At 33.3% G+C, this 17,072-nt stretch overlaps 1 protein-coding gene across 10 annotated transcripts in view; it reads left to right on the forward strand.

Moving 5' to 3' along the window:
• LOC118739453 (caldesmon-like) overlaps positions 1 to 17,072 on the forward strand; it is a 185,793-nt gene that overhangs the window by 86,624 nt on the left and 82,097 nt on the right. For 7 of the 10 annotated variants that reach the window (XM_036470783.1, XM_036470778.1, XM_036470780.1 and 4 more), the window contains 2 exons: positions 6,821 to 6,859; positions 7,930 to 8,044. In XM_036470783.1, the coding sequence (XP_036326676.1) occupies positions 6,821 to 6,859; positions 7,930 to 8,044 (154 nt within the window). The remainder of the gene's footprint in view (positions 1 to 6,820; positions 6,860 to 7,929; positions 8,045 to 17,072) is intronic. The other 3 variants (XM_036470782.1, XM_036470785.1, XM_036470788.1) reach the window with 1 other exon arrangement.

Consider the following 17,072-nt stretch of genomic DNA (forward strand, 5'->3'; position numbering starts at 1 on the left):
TGAAAGCAATTGCTGTAGTGCAGTAAGTTGGAAACTGGGCGCCTCAAGAACTCAAACTAAGAGGTATCGAACGGCATGCCACTTCTACCAAAATGCTGCTTCAACGAAAGCTTATTCATTTTTGAGATGAAGAGATGAGGAGATGAAAAATGGATCCATAATTCAAAGCGCTAGAAGGCGTATGTTACGCACGGCGAACCCGCACCATAGTTGCCAAAGCCAAGCCAAGCATCCATGGCAGCAGGGTAATGCACTGCAATTGGTGGGATCGGAACGGAATCCTGTATCATAAGCGCCTGAAACGTGTTCAGACGATAGACGGGGGTTCTCTACAGACAACAGTTGGTGTGCTTGAAGCGAGCGATTGCGGAAAACGGCCGGAGTGGGCAATCAGATATGAGTCATTGATTTGCCACCATGACAATGCTTCGTCACATGTCGAAAAAGTGGTCAAAACTTATATCGATGGCGCCGTATGGGAAGTCCTAAAACATCCGCCTTATAGCCCAGACCTTGCACCAACACACTACCGTTTGTTCCGGTCGATGTAGAACGCCCTTACGGGAGTATGCTTCACTTTAGTTGAAGGTATCAAAAATTGGTTTGATACTTTTTTGATCTCCGAAGACGTGAAATTTAATTGGCGCGGAATCCATGCATTGCCAGAAAAGTAGGAAAGAGGCATAGCCAGCGATGGGCAATACTTTCATTAAAATACATTGTATCAATTTTCCACTATAAAGTTGTAAAACCGAGATAAAATCCTCTAAAACTTACTTGTACACGTTGTACAAAACTGTATGATGAGTGGTCAGCAAATTGCGTATTTTTTTGGACTTAATTTCTACACTTGTGAGTAAAGAAGCTTTAGTAATGAAGCTTTTAAAAGCTCGACAGCAAATGAAAAACCTACATTTGCAAAAAAGCCTATGTATTTATATTTAATTACGTTATGCATCATGAATTTTCAGCGTTAAAAATAAAATAAAATTTAACTACAACTACTACGTACATATATATGTACTCGAAAATGTAGGCAAACGAGACCATATGCAGTAGTGATTTGTTTTTAGCGCTTTCATGAAAAACTTAATATTAATAAAATTTGCGTAACAGATTGATGGCGATTTTTTGCTTTATGTACTTATATTTATTTATTTACACACAATATTTGGAGAGCGTACTTGTTACACTGGTTCCCAAAGCAAGTCCATTGATCAGAGTTTTGTATGTGTGTATGTATGTATGTATATAGTCCCATGGATCAAATTTCTGCTACATTTCGTGTTATAAATTTTCATTTTCATTCACATTCAACTGATTTAATTTCACACTTTAATGTAATGCTATAACAATAACTAAAAAATTTATGAATTTTTATGGCTTTTCAATGTAGCTACTGATAAAAAATTGTATCTGGTGTTGTCGGAGAGATTAAATTCGCACAGCGCCACTGACAGAACTCATAATGATGTTTTAATTAATGTAGGGTTATATGTACAGTAAAGCTATCATTTAGCTTGAAGCGGCGTTATGCTTAATGACCACTGGAGTATTATTACTTTTATTTCCCCCTTTTTGTTTGTTATATTTACTTTTGCCTTTCCTTATAAACAGCTTACCCAAAAATACATACAATATTTATTTGTAAATATTTCCGCTTTATTGGCGACGTTGGCAAAAAAAAAATTATAATAATGACAGTAAATAGAAACAACCAAAATAAATAGAAAAACTTAAAAGCAAAGCCACTAGAAAAATAAGCAAAAGTGAAGATTCAATCATTTAATTGCATTGTCAGCGTTATGTAATAAATTATTTGGGATCTCACCTCTCATCACTGTGGACACTTTCTTCATTCTCTAATATTTGGGGTTGTCATTACGTTGTCGTCATTACTTCGCAATTTTCTTTGCAACTTGTGATAATTTCATAACATTTGTGTGTTATTATTTAACCATTATGCAGCTGTGACTTTTGCACATCTTCGCACTAAAGTGCTTTGCAATTATCGCAGAGCAGGGCCATTAAAATACGTAAATATGTATGCTGTAATAAAAGCGGTTAGCTACTGGGCGACAGGTGGGTTGGTCAATGAACTTCGCTTTTATTACAATAAGCTTTGGCTTGCAAAACTGCTGTATGCAAGGCTTCCAAGGTATATATATATATATATATTTTTAATTCACATGGCAATCAAACTTGAGACTATTTCAGCTGGTTATATAAATAAAGAAAACGTAGTGCTATGAATAACATTTGCAAGTGAGCCGGCAGCGATTTTGCCTGTTTTGAGTCAAAGTTCTAGTTAAATTTTTGGTTGAAAAATCAATTTTCTTTATATGACCATTAGAGTGGTCCAAAAAAATAAAGTCGGAGTTTTAATGCTGGCACACCCTAGGATTGATCTATATCGAAAAAATATACCCCTATTTTTTATTTTTAAATCAAAAAATATTTAGGGAGTGCTCACAGCGTTCAAAGTTGTCCATGTATTTTATATGGAGAAAAAACAATTTTTCGTAGAAATGGTATAAAACTCTTGAAAATCAATATTTTTCGACCGGAAAACTGTGGTTCTCTTCAGAAGACTTCCAATATTAATATCCAATTGTTTATTTAACCATTTTTTATGATTCAAGTTTTTTTATTGGTTTCCCATTGCATTTTCTAAGGGCTTTGGAGGACCTATAAAATATAGTTACCGTGAGAAAATTGTTAAAGATAAAATTGAGTATTATTACTGGGAATCTCCTGAAGATAAGTAAAGTTTTCCGATCGAAAAACATTGATTTTCAAGAATTCTACACTGTTTCTATGAAAAGTAGTTTTTTCTCCATATAAAATACATGGAAAACTTTGAGCGCTTTGAGCACTACCTAAATTATTTTTTATTTCAAAATAAAAAAAAATATGGGTATAGTTTTTTTCGGTATATAACAATCCTAGGGGGTGGCGGCATTAAAACTCCGACCTTATTTTTTTTACATACATTTTTGGACCACTTTAATGACCATAATTGTACTTGTTTTTCATGAAAACAATACTCGACCAGGGATTGTTGTTATCTCTTATACTACTTAATTATGAAAATGGAGAGATATTTGCTTCGGCCATAACTACACTAACCCATCTCTTAATCTCGAGATAGAATTTTCCATAAAAATTTCTTCTAAAAACGATTGAGAATATAACTCAAGCTAGCTCAATAACCATATGCATGATGGCTCTAAACTAGTTCTAAAAGTGGGACGAGTCTTTTACTCGGTCATCCTGGTACTTTTATTTATTCTACAACTTTTTCATTCAAATGATGTATGTATTTCCGAAATATCCGCAATAAACTTGAAGTACAATATTTACTTAGTAAATAACTGTTGTTAACAAGCTGCTATTAGTTTAATCGCTGCTTCTCCTTCATTTTCCGTTAACTTCCTAGTTTAATCACTCATCAATCATTCTCTAAATCAGTGTGCATACAAGTGCTTACCTCTCCCACTCATCTGAGTTCACCTTCGCGGCGCTGCGCCAAAATATTTCAATGGCAAATCACTATTTACTTAAATCAGAACAAAATCCGATAAAAAAAAAAATAAGAAAACAGTGAGGTTAATACCTTGGCCTTAAATGCTTTTATTTCATAGAATTTCAGACATCTGGCGCGTTCAGCGAAAATGTTGATAAACAGCTGCTGTGTGGGCAGCATTAGGATTGGCCGAGAGCCGCTTGGCTAGATGCTATGCTACTTATTCCTAAACATGGTGTTAACTTAATTTTTAGATAATTGAAATTTAAGTGAAGTTAAGCATTCTGATTGGACTAGAAAAAAGAACTAAATTTTATACCTGTATAATTTTTATTCACAAAGACTAAGAAACCATGACTTATAACCCAATTTTTTTGATTTTCTCTTGCATAAGTAAACTACTAAAAGCGTGCTTAAATTGACATTATCATTCTTAGTTGTGGATGTAACTATTAGTTGGTTAATTTTTTTCATAGTTCATTCTACGTAGTCGAATTTGAAATAAAGGGTTTCTCTTTAACTTTTATAATTTATGATTTTTTTTTTTGATTTTATTGCTAATATTTATGTATTTATTCTAATATGTATTTATACATAGCTATATATGGAGCATTCCATACCAAAATGGACGGGGTTCACACTTCATGTATATCATTTGTTTCAAATTTTTAGGGTAGATGTGTGTATGTGTGATTTATTTCAAATTTTTTCCTTACCCCTTTCTCGAGATATTTCTAAAGCTATTAAATCGATTTGTTTTTGTTTTTGTGCTGTAAAGTTTTTACAAATTTATTAATCAAGCTAAAATTTCATATTTATTTATTATTTATGTTTGTCCCTCTACCCTAAGAATTTGAAACAAATCTCGTTCATTTTGCGATGGAACGCCCCATATATGTATATGTAGTATGTATGTGTTTTCCTCTTAATATTATACTCTTTTCATTTTTCGGATAAATACTCTCATTAATGATTCCACAAAACAATGTTCATGAGCAATGCCCAGTTAAGTGGGTTAATAGGGTCAACAGCAATATGTTTGTGTATACATGCATAAGCAAGAAAGAATACTAAAACAAAGCAGTTAGCAGCTGCAAATGTTTTATGTATCTAATTAGAGAATAACAAAAATGAAATGAGTATAAAACAAAATTATTTTTGAAGCTAATTAGTAAAAAATAAAATATTGTATTAGAAAAAATATGAGTTTTGTAGCTAAATAAAATGCCAGACCATACACCATTCATACACTTATTTACGAACAGATACGTAAACTATTTCAAAAGGTTTAGGTAGTCTGGGCTTGATTTATGGAACGCAACCTAATATACATATTGGCCTAAGCAATATATTTTTGTTCAGAAATTTTTTGATATGGCTTATAGGCGGCCAAGTCACCATCAGCTGAAAAGGAAAATACAAAAACAAAATATTTTCGCTTCTGGCTAAGTTGACGTGTTGAGTAATCATTGGCGATTTTTACGTAAGTTAAGTTAATGTCTACAGTAATTCGACCGCATTATAAGCCACCACCAATCAATACAAACATTTCATTTTTGTCTAGCCAGCTGTCTTTTAGTTTTATCTATTTCGACTAAATAACGCTACTCTTCTTCGGGCATGTGTAAAATTTCCTGCTATTTTAATTAAAATTAGAGTTTTAGATCTTATTTTAATTTCTTCTAATTTTTCCATTTCGAGCTCTATTCTCCTAAAGCATTTAGTTGCATTTCTGCATCAAAAATAAAATTTTGAAAAAAAATTGCGCTTACAAATAATCAGTATTTTCTGCTTAAAATAATAAAAAGATAAGTTGTATAAGACATGGGAAAATCACATACTACATACAACAATGGCGTTCTCTTTTCTACCGAAAAATGTTGCCTTCTCAGTACCCTCTTCGCACAAATACTAAGGAGAAGGCAATGAAAAGGCAACATTTTTTGTAGAAAAGTATTAGTATTTGACCAAAGGGGGCAACTAGAAAACAACAGGTTTCGGAAGATAAGGAACGTCATAAAGAAATTTGTTCACTCTGCCTTTTTGATTTCGAAATCTCTGCTCGTAATAGAAAATAAAAGGTACAACATGGCGTATGAGCAATGGTATGTGTAATTTCTTCCTTGTGAAATTTCTATAACACTAATCATTCAAGCTTGTGTACCATTTGTGCAACTCATTTTGTTATTTTAAATTTTCTCTTAAGTGTTGGCGAAGCTTCTATCGCAGTTTATACAGCAGTTCATAATGTCGTCAAACACCACACCCTAATGCCAAATGGGGTTTTGTGAGCAGATGTTGCATGGCTGAGCTTCTTAAAATTTTGGCTCGGAATGCGTGCTCCGTCAACTTCTCTTTGTTTTGAGTTAACAATAAACTACTTGAAATTAGGCTCAGCAGAATTTGAAGAACAAACAAAAACTGCACTGCCTTGACGTATGAGATAATTTCACATCAGCATTTCCAATATTAGCTTTGGATTATTTTCAACTGTATGGTATTTATTTTTAGTTTATAATCAGTTTTAATGGACAAGCAAGTCCCTTGTGAGTGTCGCTCGTATATATCGCTACCTAAATGTGAAAGGGTGCTAAGTCCATTTTATTCGAAATTTAGTTTTTGAATAGCAGGTAATACGAAACTACATAAATTTTTCGTTTCTCCTGAATACTTTAACAAAATGGTCTTGCCACCTTTTGACTCTTAGGTCACGATATATTTTTTAAGTCTAGCGCCCTTGCGATACTCATTCCATCCAAAATACATTGCAAATCAAGAGAAAAGTGTGAATAACTTTCGTCTCGATGCATTCCGGCAAATTTTCTTTTCTGCGAATAGCAGTTAATATAACGTACAACAATACTAGCCCAAAACGCGATTTTAAAGTCATTGAGATGTCAGTAGTATTTAAAAAGACTTTAAAGACTTTTATAAAAAAAAAATACGAACAAATAAAAAATTAAAATGGGAAGAAAACATCACCAGAATCGGTACTACCAATGGCGAGAAAACAAATAAAATCTAAACAATTTCGAAAATAGCTATAACTTCCAAAATAATTCGAATTTCGAAAAATTGTGAAACTTGTATTTTTCTTTTATCGTTGTGAAGATAAACAGATAATTGCACAAAAAACCTCGACCTTCGAAAAATGGTGGCCCACTTCACAAATTTTTACTCAACTGTTATAGAGCGAAAAAAGTATTTTTACAGACCTTTTTGTACATATTTCTCTAGATGATAATAAAGTTTTCCAACTACTAAACCATTTTTTCCGTTATCTTTTCTTTACAGTTCCGGTCGTCGGCAATTGGGCTCAAATGCCTTAGCCAGGTGAGTAACAAAGCATCCAAAGATAGTTAAGTTAATAAAATACCTATAGGGATTGAGAATTAATCGGTGTAAGCAATACACTTTTTGGTATAAAATTACATTGTGAAGAGGATTGTAAAGTCATTAGAGGTCTGTTCGATGAGCATAGCAAAAGGCAGGCTATATGAGTCGCAAAGTTTTTCAAAGCCCCTCATCATTAAAAGGGATAACTCGAGAATCTTTTTAATACCGCTATTCAGGGCATGCTATGCATGCGCAAGCTCGGAGGGAAATCTTTATACCAATCGCAGTCACACCGAGCCATTAAATGCTCTTCTACTGAAGCTTTAGATCGTTGACAGGCATATATGAGCAAATTTTCTTAGAAGTGAATTCAAGTGAAGCGGGGTGTACTAAATCAAATCATATCAGTTGTAGTGCCCTCTTAACCAGACCGATTAGTTTTCACTCCCTTTCAAACAAACAAAAAATTCAAAAAAAAATTTCTTTTATACAAATTAATATTTTGGAAATTAATTTTTTAGATAAATTTCAATTTCAGTTAATAACTTTAGTTTAGAAATTTTATATTATATTATATTAATTTTATATTACCAATTTAACATTTCATTCGCCATCGAAATGTTGCATCAAAATTTGTTGCATTTGTGCATTTTCTCAGTTCCCTACAGCGCTTTTCAAACTACGCGCCACTAAAATTATCGATTGCCAATTGGTTTGGAACCTAAATGCACTACCGGAATAAGTGCACAGTTTGCAAGCCACCATAGTGGCACTTGAAAGTCACTGTGGTGTCGTCTATTGTGAATTTGTAGATGGTTGTTGTCTGTGCTGAATCTACCCCGGCAGAGAACGTATATGCTGAGAACGTATATGAATATACGTTTTCTGATGAAAGTGTTGCTTAAAAATGCTCATTCGAAGTTAGTTTTTAAATATATATTTTATAATTAAAAATTTTATTATTTTAATTATTTAAAATTTGCGTTAACATCATTAGCATTTTAGTTATTTATTCCACACTTACATACATACATAATTTTTTGCATTTACACTGTTTCATTGTTTAGTCAACTTTACAGATCCTCAAGTTTTAATTCCTCTGGACGCAGTTCTAATTGTGATACCACAGAAGACATGTATAGCGACATAAGTTTGGATAATGTGCAGGATTTGAATTATAAGGTAAGTTAAAAATAATTTATAAAAGTTTTGGGTGTACATACATATATGTACATTTAGTGACCAAAACAATCACATATTAAAATTTCATATCTTAAATTTATTTGAAGAAATTAACTAAAATTTTCTGAAAACTCGTGGTGTGAAAAGCTATTTTGAGAGAAAGCACTTGTATATCATTTAGCTAGAGTCGCTGCAACAGGCGTGGTGGGCATTTTGAGAGATCTGTGTTCGAAATCTCGAGCAGGGAATAGTTTTGCTATAATTTATTATTTTTTTTTTTAACTTAATTTTCTTTGAGTTATTTGATTGTATTGTCTTAAATTGAAAAATATATGTTTTTTTTTTAAACTTAATTTTTAGAATCCTATTTCACTAATCTTTTTGCATATTTTAAGACCTTATTGTATATATTTTTTTTAATTTCACAAAAATTTTTCAAAACGTATTTTGTTCTTAGTTTTACAATATAATTTTCTTTTAGTTTTGAGATTTTATTATTTTAAAAAGAAAGATATTTTTTTATTTTATTTAATTTTCAGAATCTTGTTATATTTTTTTCAAACTAAATTCATTTGATTTTTTTAATTAAGTTTTATTTTAATGTTTGGATTTTGATTTAATAAAAAAATAGTTTTTCTTTTTAAATTCATTTAATTTTTATGTACTTTTCTCCCTTTTTTGGTTTAATTTTCTTCCTTTTCTAATTAAATTTCTTTTTATTTTTGGATTATATTGTTTTAAAAGAAAAGTATATTTTATTTCAATTTCATTCCATTTTTAAAAATTATTTTTTGTTTATTTGAATTTGTTTTCGTTTTCTAATTTAATTTTCATTTATTTTTTAAATTTTTATAATTAAAAAAAAAATAATTACATAAGTTTTTTAAATTTAATTAAATTTTTTAAAAAGGTTTTATGCTAAAGGCCCACGTCTTAACGCTAAGACCTCCTTGCTAAGAGATCCTTCAATTATGGCGTTTTAATTTCTACAAAAAAATGTTGCGTAGAGGTTAAAGAGATGATAACTTTTTTCGGTAGAAACGAAAACGCCATTAGTCTTCCAAAAGACAGTAAAGAGCTTTCAATATAGTTGCCAGAATTGACAATTTGGCAACTTGCCAGCAGCGCCGTCTGTGTTGTAGTCCTTAATTAACCGCAAGCTCTTTTCCGTGACCTAGCCTTCAATACTTTATTTACTGCTATTATAAACAAAATGCACCCAGAAAAAGGTTTAGTTATAATAACCAAGATTTGGTTATAGTGATCAAGTGGCATAGTTGGATATGGCGAAATAAATATATAGTTCACGAAAGTCTGCAATTTACTTAAGACTTCTAGTTGGGACAAATGTATATTTGTTAATAATTACAAAACGACTACCTTGATTGGACAATATTGTTAGTTGAGTAAAATCATTGTTGAGCAAATATAAACAATGCTTTGGTTGATACAAGTTTTCAATTAATTTTGTGAACTTGCTGTAGACTTGAATCAGCTAACCGTTTATTATTGGGAAAAAAGTTTCAGTTTGACACAAATAAAAATTTACTCGATGTTTGTTGTGTTTACTTTCTTCTTTTATTTGCATATATTAAGCATAAAAATGTAGAGAGAGAATAAAGAACACGACGGTTTGAGGTTTATGAGTGGACTGACTGTTTAATGTATCAAGAATATGCTTATAAGTATTACAATTATGCGAAGCTGGTAAATAAAGTATAATAAGCTTATGAGTGCATTTTATATGCACATATACAAATTCAAATACATATTTAAATACATAAGTATTTTCAACACCCTCACTTATTGTTTACAAAATTATTATTCATATTTAAAATAAAAATTTTTTTACAATATTTTTGATGTTTTTTTAATGTAATTTGAAGTTAATTTTATACTACAGTTTTTTTTTGGGTTTTAGCAAGATTTTGTTTTACAGTGTATTATACTTTTTGAGTTTGATACTGTCTTTTAACTTTACGATAATGTAATCGATATAAAAAGTATAGAAATTCTATTATTTTTAGAATGCAAATAATCCCTAACATAATCAAGATTTCTTGGTTGTGTATTGGAACAGGTTCACTAATATTGATATTGTTCTGTACTTCTCCATTGTTGTTGGATTTCTGCTGCTCCGATGAAAACCAGCCTCCCATGTTGTATAATATTGGATAACTGTGAGTAAAACAATAATTATTATAAATGTTAATTATTGTCTTATTTTATTATGAGCTTAAGCCCATTTGTTCAGCGCAAAATTTTGTTTTTTCTCTGCTGACTGCTTTTGTTAACGAATCAGCTGCCATTTGTTGAGTGCCAAGAAACTCCAATTTGATTGAACCTTCATCGATTTTTTCACGTATATGGTGATATCTGATATCAATGTGTTTCGTCCTTGGTCTGTATGCTTCGCTCGAGCCTAATTTGATAGTACTTTGGTTGTCACAAAAAACTTTAGTAGTTTTTACCAAGTTTTTATCAACTTCTTTGGCTAACATTTTCATCCATATTATTTCTCGTACTGTTGAAGACAATGCGATGTATTCTGCTTCTGTACTTGATAAAGCAACTATTGGTTGCCGTTTGCTGCACCAACTTATAGCAGCATTGGACATTTTTAATACATAGCCGGAACACGATCTTCTGCCGTCGATTTCTGCTGCCCAATCAGCGTCACTAAATGCTGCCAAGTTGACATCATCAGTTTTTCGATAGCTTAGTTTGAAATCAATTGTGCCTTTTAAATATCGAAATATTCTTTTCACAGCTTGCCAATGCTCATTTGAGTGTTTTAAGTTAAACCGGCTTACATTATTTACTGCAAATGCTATATCCGGTCTAGTTCCTTGTGTTAAATATAAAAGGCTGCCCACAGCTTCTTGGTATGGTATTTTCCCCGTCAGATCATTTTTCTCAGTGATGCATTTTTCAGTAAATTTTTGACTTACTTCACATGGTGTGCCCACTGGCTTACAATCCTGCATACCAAAACGTTCAAGAATTTCATTTATATATGACGATTGATCTAGTGTAATTTCGTCGCAATTTTTGCTCTGCGTGATACGTATTCCAAGACAACTTTGAGCAGATCCCAAATCTTTCATTTTGAATTTTTTGTTAAGGTACTGCATTAGTTTTTCTAGGTTATTACTACCTTTGTAGAGTATAAGGAAATCATCGACGTATATTGCAATTATCAGATTCAATTCTTTATCATAGTAAATGCATGGATCAGTTTTACACCTTTGTAACCCGAATTCTTTTAATGCTGAATCGAGCTTTAAGTTCCACTGTCTTCCGGCTTGTTTCAGTCCGTAAACAGCTTTGTTTAGCTTACATACCTTGTTAGTGCCATCATTGTAACCTTCTGGTTGTTCCATGTATATTGTTTCTTTAAGATCACCTTGAAGAAACGCAGTCACTACATCCATTTGATGGATTTTATAGCCGTTTTTTACTGCTAAAGCCACTAAAAACCTTATTGATGTGTATCTAACCACCGGCGAGAATGTTTCATCATAATCGATGCCGTATTTTTGTGCACAGCCTTTTGCAACAAGTCGTGCTTTATATTTTACAGCTTTACCGACCTCATCTTGTTTTACTTTAAAGACCCATTTTGCTTTTATAGGCTTTCTTCCATCTGGTAGTTTCATCAACGACCAGGTGTTATTTGATCTATGTGATTCCATTTCTTCATTCATTGCATCTTCCCATTCTTTCGCTTTTTCACCGTTTATAGCTTCTGATACTGTTAATGGCTGTGAAAGAAATGCAAAAGCATTAAATTGGAAAGATGGTACAGATACCTTAGCTTTAGATCGTGTGACTCTTCTTTCTTCTTCAGATTCATCAATACTTTGTTCAGGAACATAATCTGGATCATTTTGGGTTTGATTCGGTGCTTCTATCATGGTGTCATCTTCCGCAACACTTTGTACGTCTTCGTTCGATTCATCAGGTTTTATGCTAACTTCTTCAAATGTGTCTTCATCGCTTCTCTTTATTTCCCTCACTTCGTTGTTATAGATATTTAAGGTCGACTTTGGTTGAGGTTTTTCGTAGAATATTACATCTCGACTTATAACCAGTTTCTTTGTTATTGGATCAATACAGCGAAAACCTTTAATGTCGTCATCATAGCCCACGAAAAACATTTTCTTGGATTTAGGATCCCATTTTTTACGTTTTTCTTTGTTTATGTGAACCATTGCTTCACAACCAAACAATTTCAGGTTAGATATGTCTATTTTTTTTTTATAGAATATTTCATCAGGAATTTTTCCATGCGACGAACAAATACTTTTGTTGATTAAGTAGGCTGCCATATTTGTTGCTTCTGCCCAATAACATTTTTGAAGATTTGCATCAAACAGGAGACATTTAGCTTTTTCAATTAAGCTTCGGTTCATTCTTTCGGCAATTCCATTCTGCTGAGGAGTATATGCATTACTTAATTGATGCTTGATACCATTCTCTTTACAGTATTTGTCGAATTCAGTTGAACAATATTCACCACCATTGTCCGTCCGTATTGTTTTGATTTTAGATCCAGTTTGGCGTTCAATGTATGTTTTGAAATTTTTAAAGTTATTGAAAACTTCTGATTTTGACTTGAGAAAGTAAACGAATAATTTTCGGGAGAAATCATCTATGAATGTTAATACATATTTGGCGTGTCCTATAGATTGCGTTTCCATAGGTCCACATAGATCAGAATGTATTAGTTCGAGTAGCTTTGTTGTTTTTGAGTTACTTTGTTTAAACGGAATTCTTGTTTGTTTGCCTTTGGGACATATCTGACAATTTTTTATTTCATGATCGTCGTCATTGAAATCAATACCAGAAACAGCGCCGTCACGCATTTTCTTTAAACTTTGAAAATTTATGTGTCCAAGTCGCCTGTGCCATAGCATTGCGTTGTTATTTGTTTGTTTTGATAACAAGCATTTTGCTTGGATTCCCTTCAGTTTGTAAACACCATTTTCCGCTTTGCACTGTACAATTACTTCTTTGTTTTTGTTAAGTATTGTACAGCCTGTTGCATCGAATTTTATTACATTCCCCTGACTCACTATTTTTGCAGCTGACAGAAGGTTTATTGATAAATCGGGCACGTGTAGAATTTCGTTAACTACAATTTCTTGCCCGTTGATATTCAGTGATGTTTTGCCAACGCAACTTACTGTCATAGCTGTTCCATTTGCTGACATTATTTTGTCAACGAGTGAATTTTTTTTGCTAGTGAGCAAATTATCGTTTTGTGTCATATGAGACGATGCACCACTGTCTAGATACCAGTCGTCGTTATTTTTTTTCGTTAATAACGCTGTGAATGCATTTTTTGCTGTGCCATTTTGTGCATTATTTTTCTTGTAGTGACATTCCCCTGCATGTTTCTTTCCACAAGTTGTGCATTTTTTCTTTTGTAAGTATTTTTGCTTATTTTCGTACCTTTTTTTACTAAGAAATGCATCACTTTTTGTGGTTGTGTTGGTATCAGAGTCCAACAGTTTAGCGATTATTGTTTCTGATTTTATTTGTGAGTCTGATGCTTCAATTCCCATTATAAATGGTTTATATGCATCAGTTAAACCAGCCAATACTATCGCCGTCAGCCAATCCTCATTTATCTCAAAACCAATTTCATTTAATTTATTAGAATTATCTTTAATTCTATCAATGTATGATTGCATGTTCTCGCAGTCTTCTAATCTGCAAGAGATCAGGCCTCTTAATAACCCAATTTTTCTTGTTAAGCCTTTGTCCTCACACAGATTTTTTAGTTTCTGCCATATTTCTAGCGCTGTTTCACATCTGGATATGTGAACGTACAGCGATGGCGCTACGCTTAGAGCTAACAGGGCTTTGCAATTAGTTAATTTCTCAGCGTTTGTTTCTGTGACAGGATCGGTTATACACTTATGCAGACCTTTGAATGCTAATATATTTTTTATTGCGAAACACCAGTTGTGGAAATTTTCCTGGCCTTTGAGTTTCTCTACTTCAAAACCCTTTTCCATTTTAACTTATAATTTCACTTATAAATTTTATATATATGTATATGTATATTAATTCAAAGTCTTACTTGAAGCGTTATTTTATTTTTATTATTACAGCAGATTTTGCACTTTTGATTTTTATTTTATTTATTTAATTCCGACACCCGACACTACAGCAGTAACCTTGCTCTGCTACCATGTAGAGAGAGAATAAAGAACACGACGGTTTGAGGTTTATGAGTGGACTGACTGTTTAATGTATCAAGAATATGCTTATAAGTATTACAATTATGCGAAGCTGGTAAATAAAGTATAATAAGCTTATGAGTGCATTTTATATGCACATATACAAATACAAATACATATTTAAATACATAAGTATTTTCAACAAAAAATACGTACATATTTACATAAGTTAGTTACTAAAGTAAATAATACATGAGTATATGGTGGTAAGAATTTCCTAAAAAACAACGATGAAACAGGAACAGTCGTGCGAAAACCCAGGTCAATATCTGCTGGAAGTATACTGCTTTGCGTTTTCCTTAGCTAAATAGACACTTTCAAATTATAATTCACATGAATTATATATCCACTGAAAAACCCCGGTTGGCATCAAACTTTATATTTTTAATTAAACTTTAAACTATGCGCGCACCGAAACAACTCGCGATGATAGCAAAACCGAAACTGAGACAAACAAGTATGGGCATGTCATAGCACACATGGCGCAGCGATCGACATGCCATAGCTTACTGAGCGCTCTGGGATTACATGCGTGTTTCACCCATATACGAACAGCGGTAGCGGAGCAATGATTTCCACGCACAATGCAATGGTCGGCATACTAGCGCATTCAAACGATTCAATAAGTGGGACTGTGTGCATTGCTCAGCTGGCGCTCTTCGTATGTGCTCAGAGAGCGCTCAGCATTCTTTAGGGGTGGCTCACAAGCATGAATATGTTCCACTCTCAAACCAAATCGTGGTTGCCTCAACTAAGATTTGGTAACTATGACTAAACCACGTGTTGAAAGAAAGCTTATCTGCATTAGCAGAGCTTAATAACATCCTTTTATGAACCATACGTTAAGTTGAATGGAATTTGTAGAAATATGCTTCAAAGAAATATTTATTAGTATTAACCAAACCCTTCAACTAAATTAACGATTTGTTACAACCTAGATGAATATTAGAAGCTTTAATATATTTAGTTATAATTACCAATCGATGGTAATAGTTCCCAATCCTTGGTAACAGTTCCCAAATATTGTCAAAATTCGGGAACTAAATATCTTTAGTTGTCGAAACTAATCCTTTTTCTCAGTGTGTCAGTCTTAATTCAAAAAACTTAAAACAGAAACCAAAAAAAAGAAACCAAAAATGCCTTCGAAAAACATTTCGTTTCTGCCTTAAGTCATTAGGTACACATTTATCAACCAAAGTAACAGAGCCTCTACACTGTCAATATGTCAACAACCTTTCAACAAGACCGCCCTTTCCACTCGCTCTGACTCTCGCCTCACGAGTTATTGACGTTAAAAGCTATCGCATGTCTGCCTCATTAAATTATAAATTCCTAAAAATTATACAATCTTCGATCATGCAAACCTATTGTATAGGGATCAAAACCAAAAGTAACAACAACAATTACATGCAAAACACCTCACTCACAGTCGCCACCGCCGCGGCACGACTTTTCGCGCTATCCACATTTTCCATTTCACCGTCGTCAGCGAGCCAACAAGCAAGCGGGGCTAAGCGAACATGGCGGCCAATTGCAATGACCTTGAGGCAACACGAAGTGCAATTGCCAGCGCTTCCAATTACCCACCATTTCTGGCACTTAACTTCGACGTACTTTTGCTATTTTATAACTTTTCCTTTGCTTTTTATTGCAATGTCGTTTATGTTTATTGCTTTGAATTGCGCACTTTCTGCCACAAATGGCTATTGCGCATGCGCGCAGGTGAAATTGCCAATATCTATATAAAACTTGTACATATGTATATGTGTGTATGTGTATTTGTGAGCGCATTCAGTGGCCAATGCAAGCAGCAAATGCCCGCTATTAGTTGCTGTATTTAAGCGCAAGTTGTCATTGGCGAAATCTCGCTTGCCGCGTCAGCTTCATTTCGGAACCGCTGATCAATGACTCGTTTCGACGATCAATTGATCGATTTATGCAATTTGTTGCGCGCTGGTATTTATTGCATTTTCCCTTTTCATACGCCGCAGCAGTCAAACATCGATCATTATAGCCAGACGCATTTTCGTTTTTTTTCGCTCTTGCTCCCTGCCTTTTCGTTGTGGAAATTTGAGGAATTTTTATTGCCAGTATTGTTTTTGTGGTTTTTATGTTGTTGTGTTTTTGCGTTTTCTAACGTATTGCATTTCCAAACGTGGGAAATCTCCGCTGAATGAAAAGCTGAGAAAAAGTGCTGATAGAAGAGGAAGCGGCAGGGGGTTAAGTTAAGTGTATATATCATTTAAAAGCCGTTCGTTTTCACTCGAATACCGATACCGATGAAGAAATGAGCTTATAATAAAAAGTTTATTGAGGAAGCTGTTGGATAGGCGATCGCTGGCACTAATATTATAGCAATCGCACTATGAAAAATACATAAACAATAAGGTTAGCTAACAATCGTGACACCAGCGGTTTAACTATGCTCAACTATAGCCACATTAAATACCAAGTTCATAGTTTCTGCCCGTAGCAGACTAATTGAAATGGACATACGGATATCCCAATATAAGATTTCCAAATAAACCGGTTCCGCAAGCTTGCCCAATTCAACTTTGTTTGACAGTTTGGGCCGCAGCAAATAAACTTGGCCATTTATCTCACCAATCATATTTCTTCCCTAAATATCCACCTCCGAAATGGCTCCCAGCAGGTCCTTACCTGTCTTCCTACCTTCTACGGACGGGAAAAAACTTAATGCCAGGGTTGGTGGAAGTGTATTTTGCCGAGAATTCTTCATCAAAACTATGTTTAGGCTTCTGGATATCTACGTCTTT

The sequence above is a fragment of the Rhagoletis pomonella genome, unplaced genomic scaffold (genome assembly GCF_013731165.1).
Source record: "Rhagoletis pomonella isolate Grant_MI unplaced genomic scaffold, Rhpom_1.0 Rhpom_scaffold_00005, whole genome shotgun sequence".
Classification (NCBI taxonomy): Eukaryota; Metazoa; Arthropoda; class Insecta; order Diptera; family Tephritidae; genus Rhagoletis; species Rhagoletis pomonella.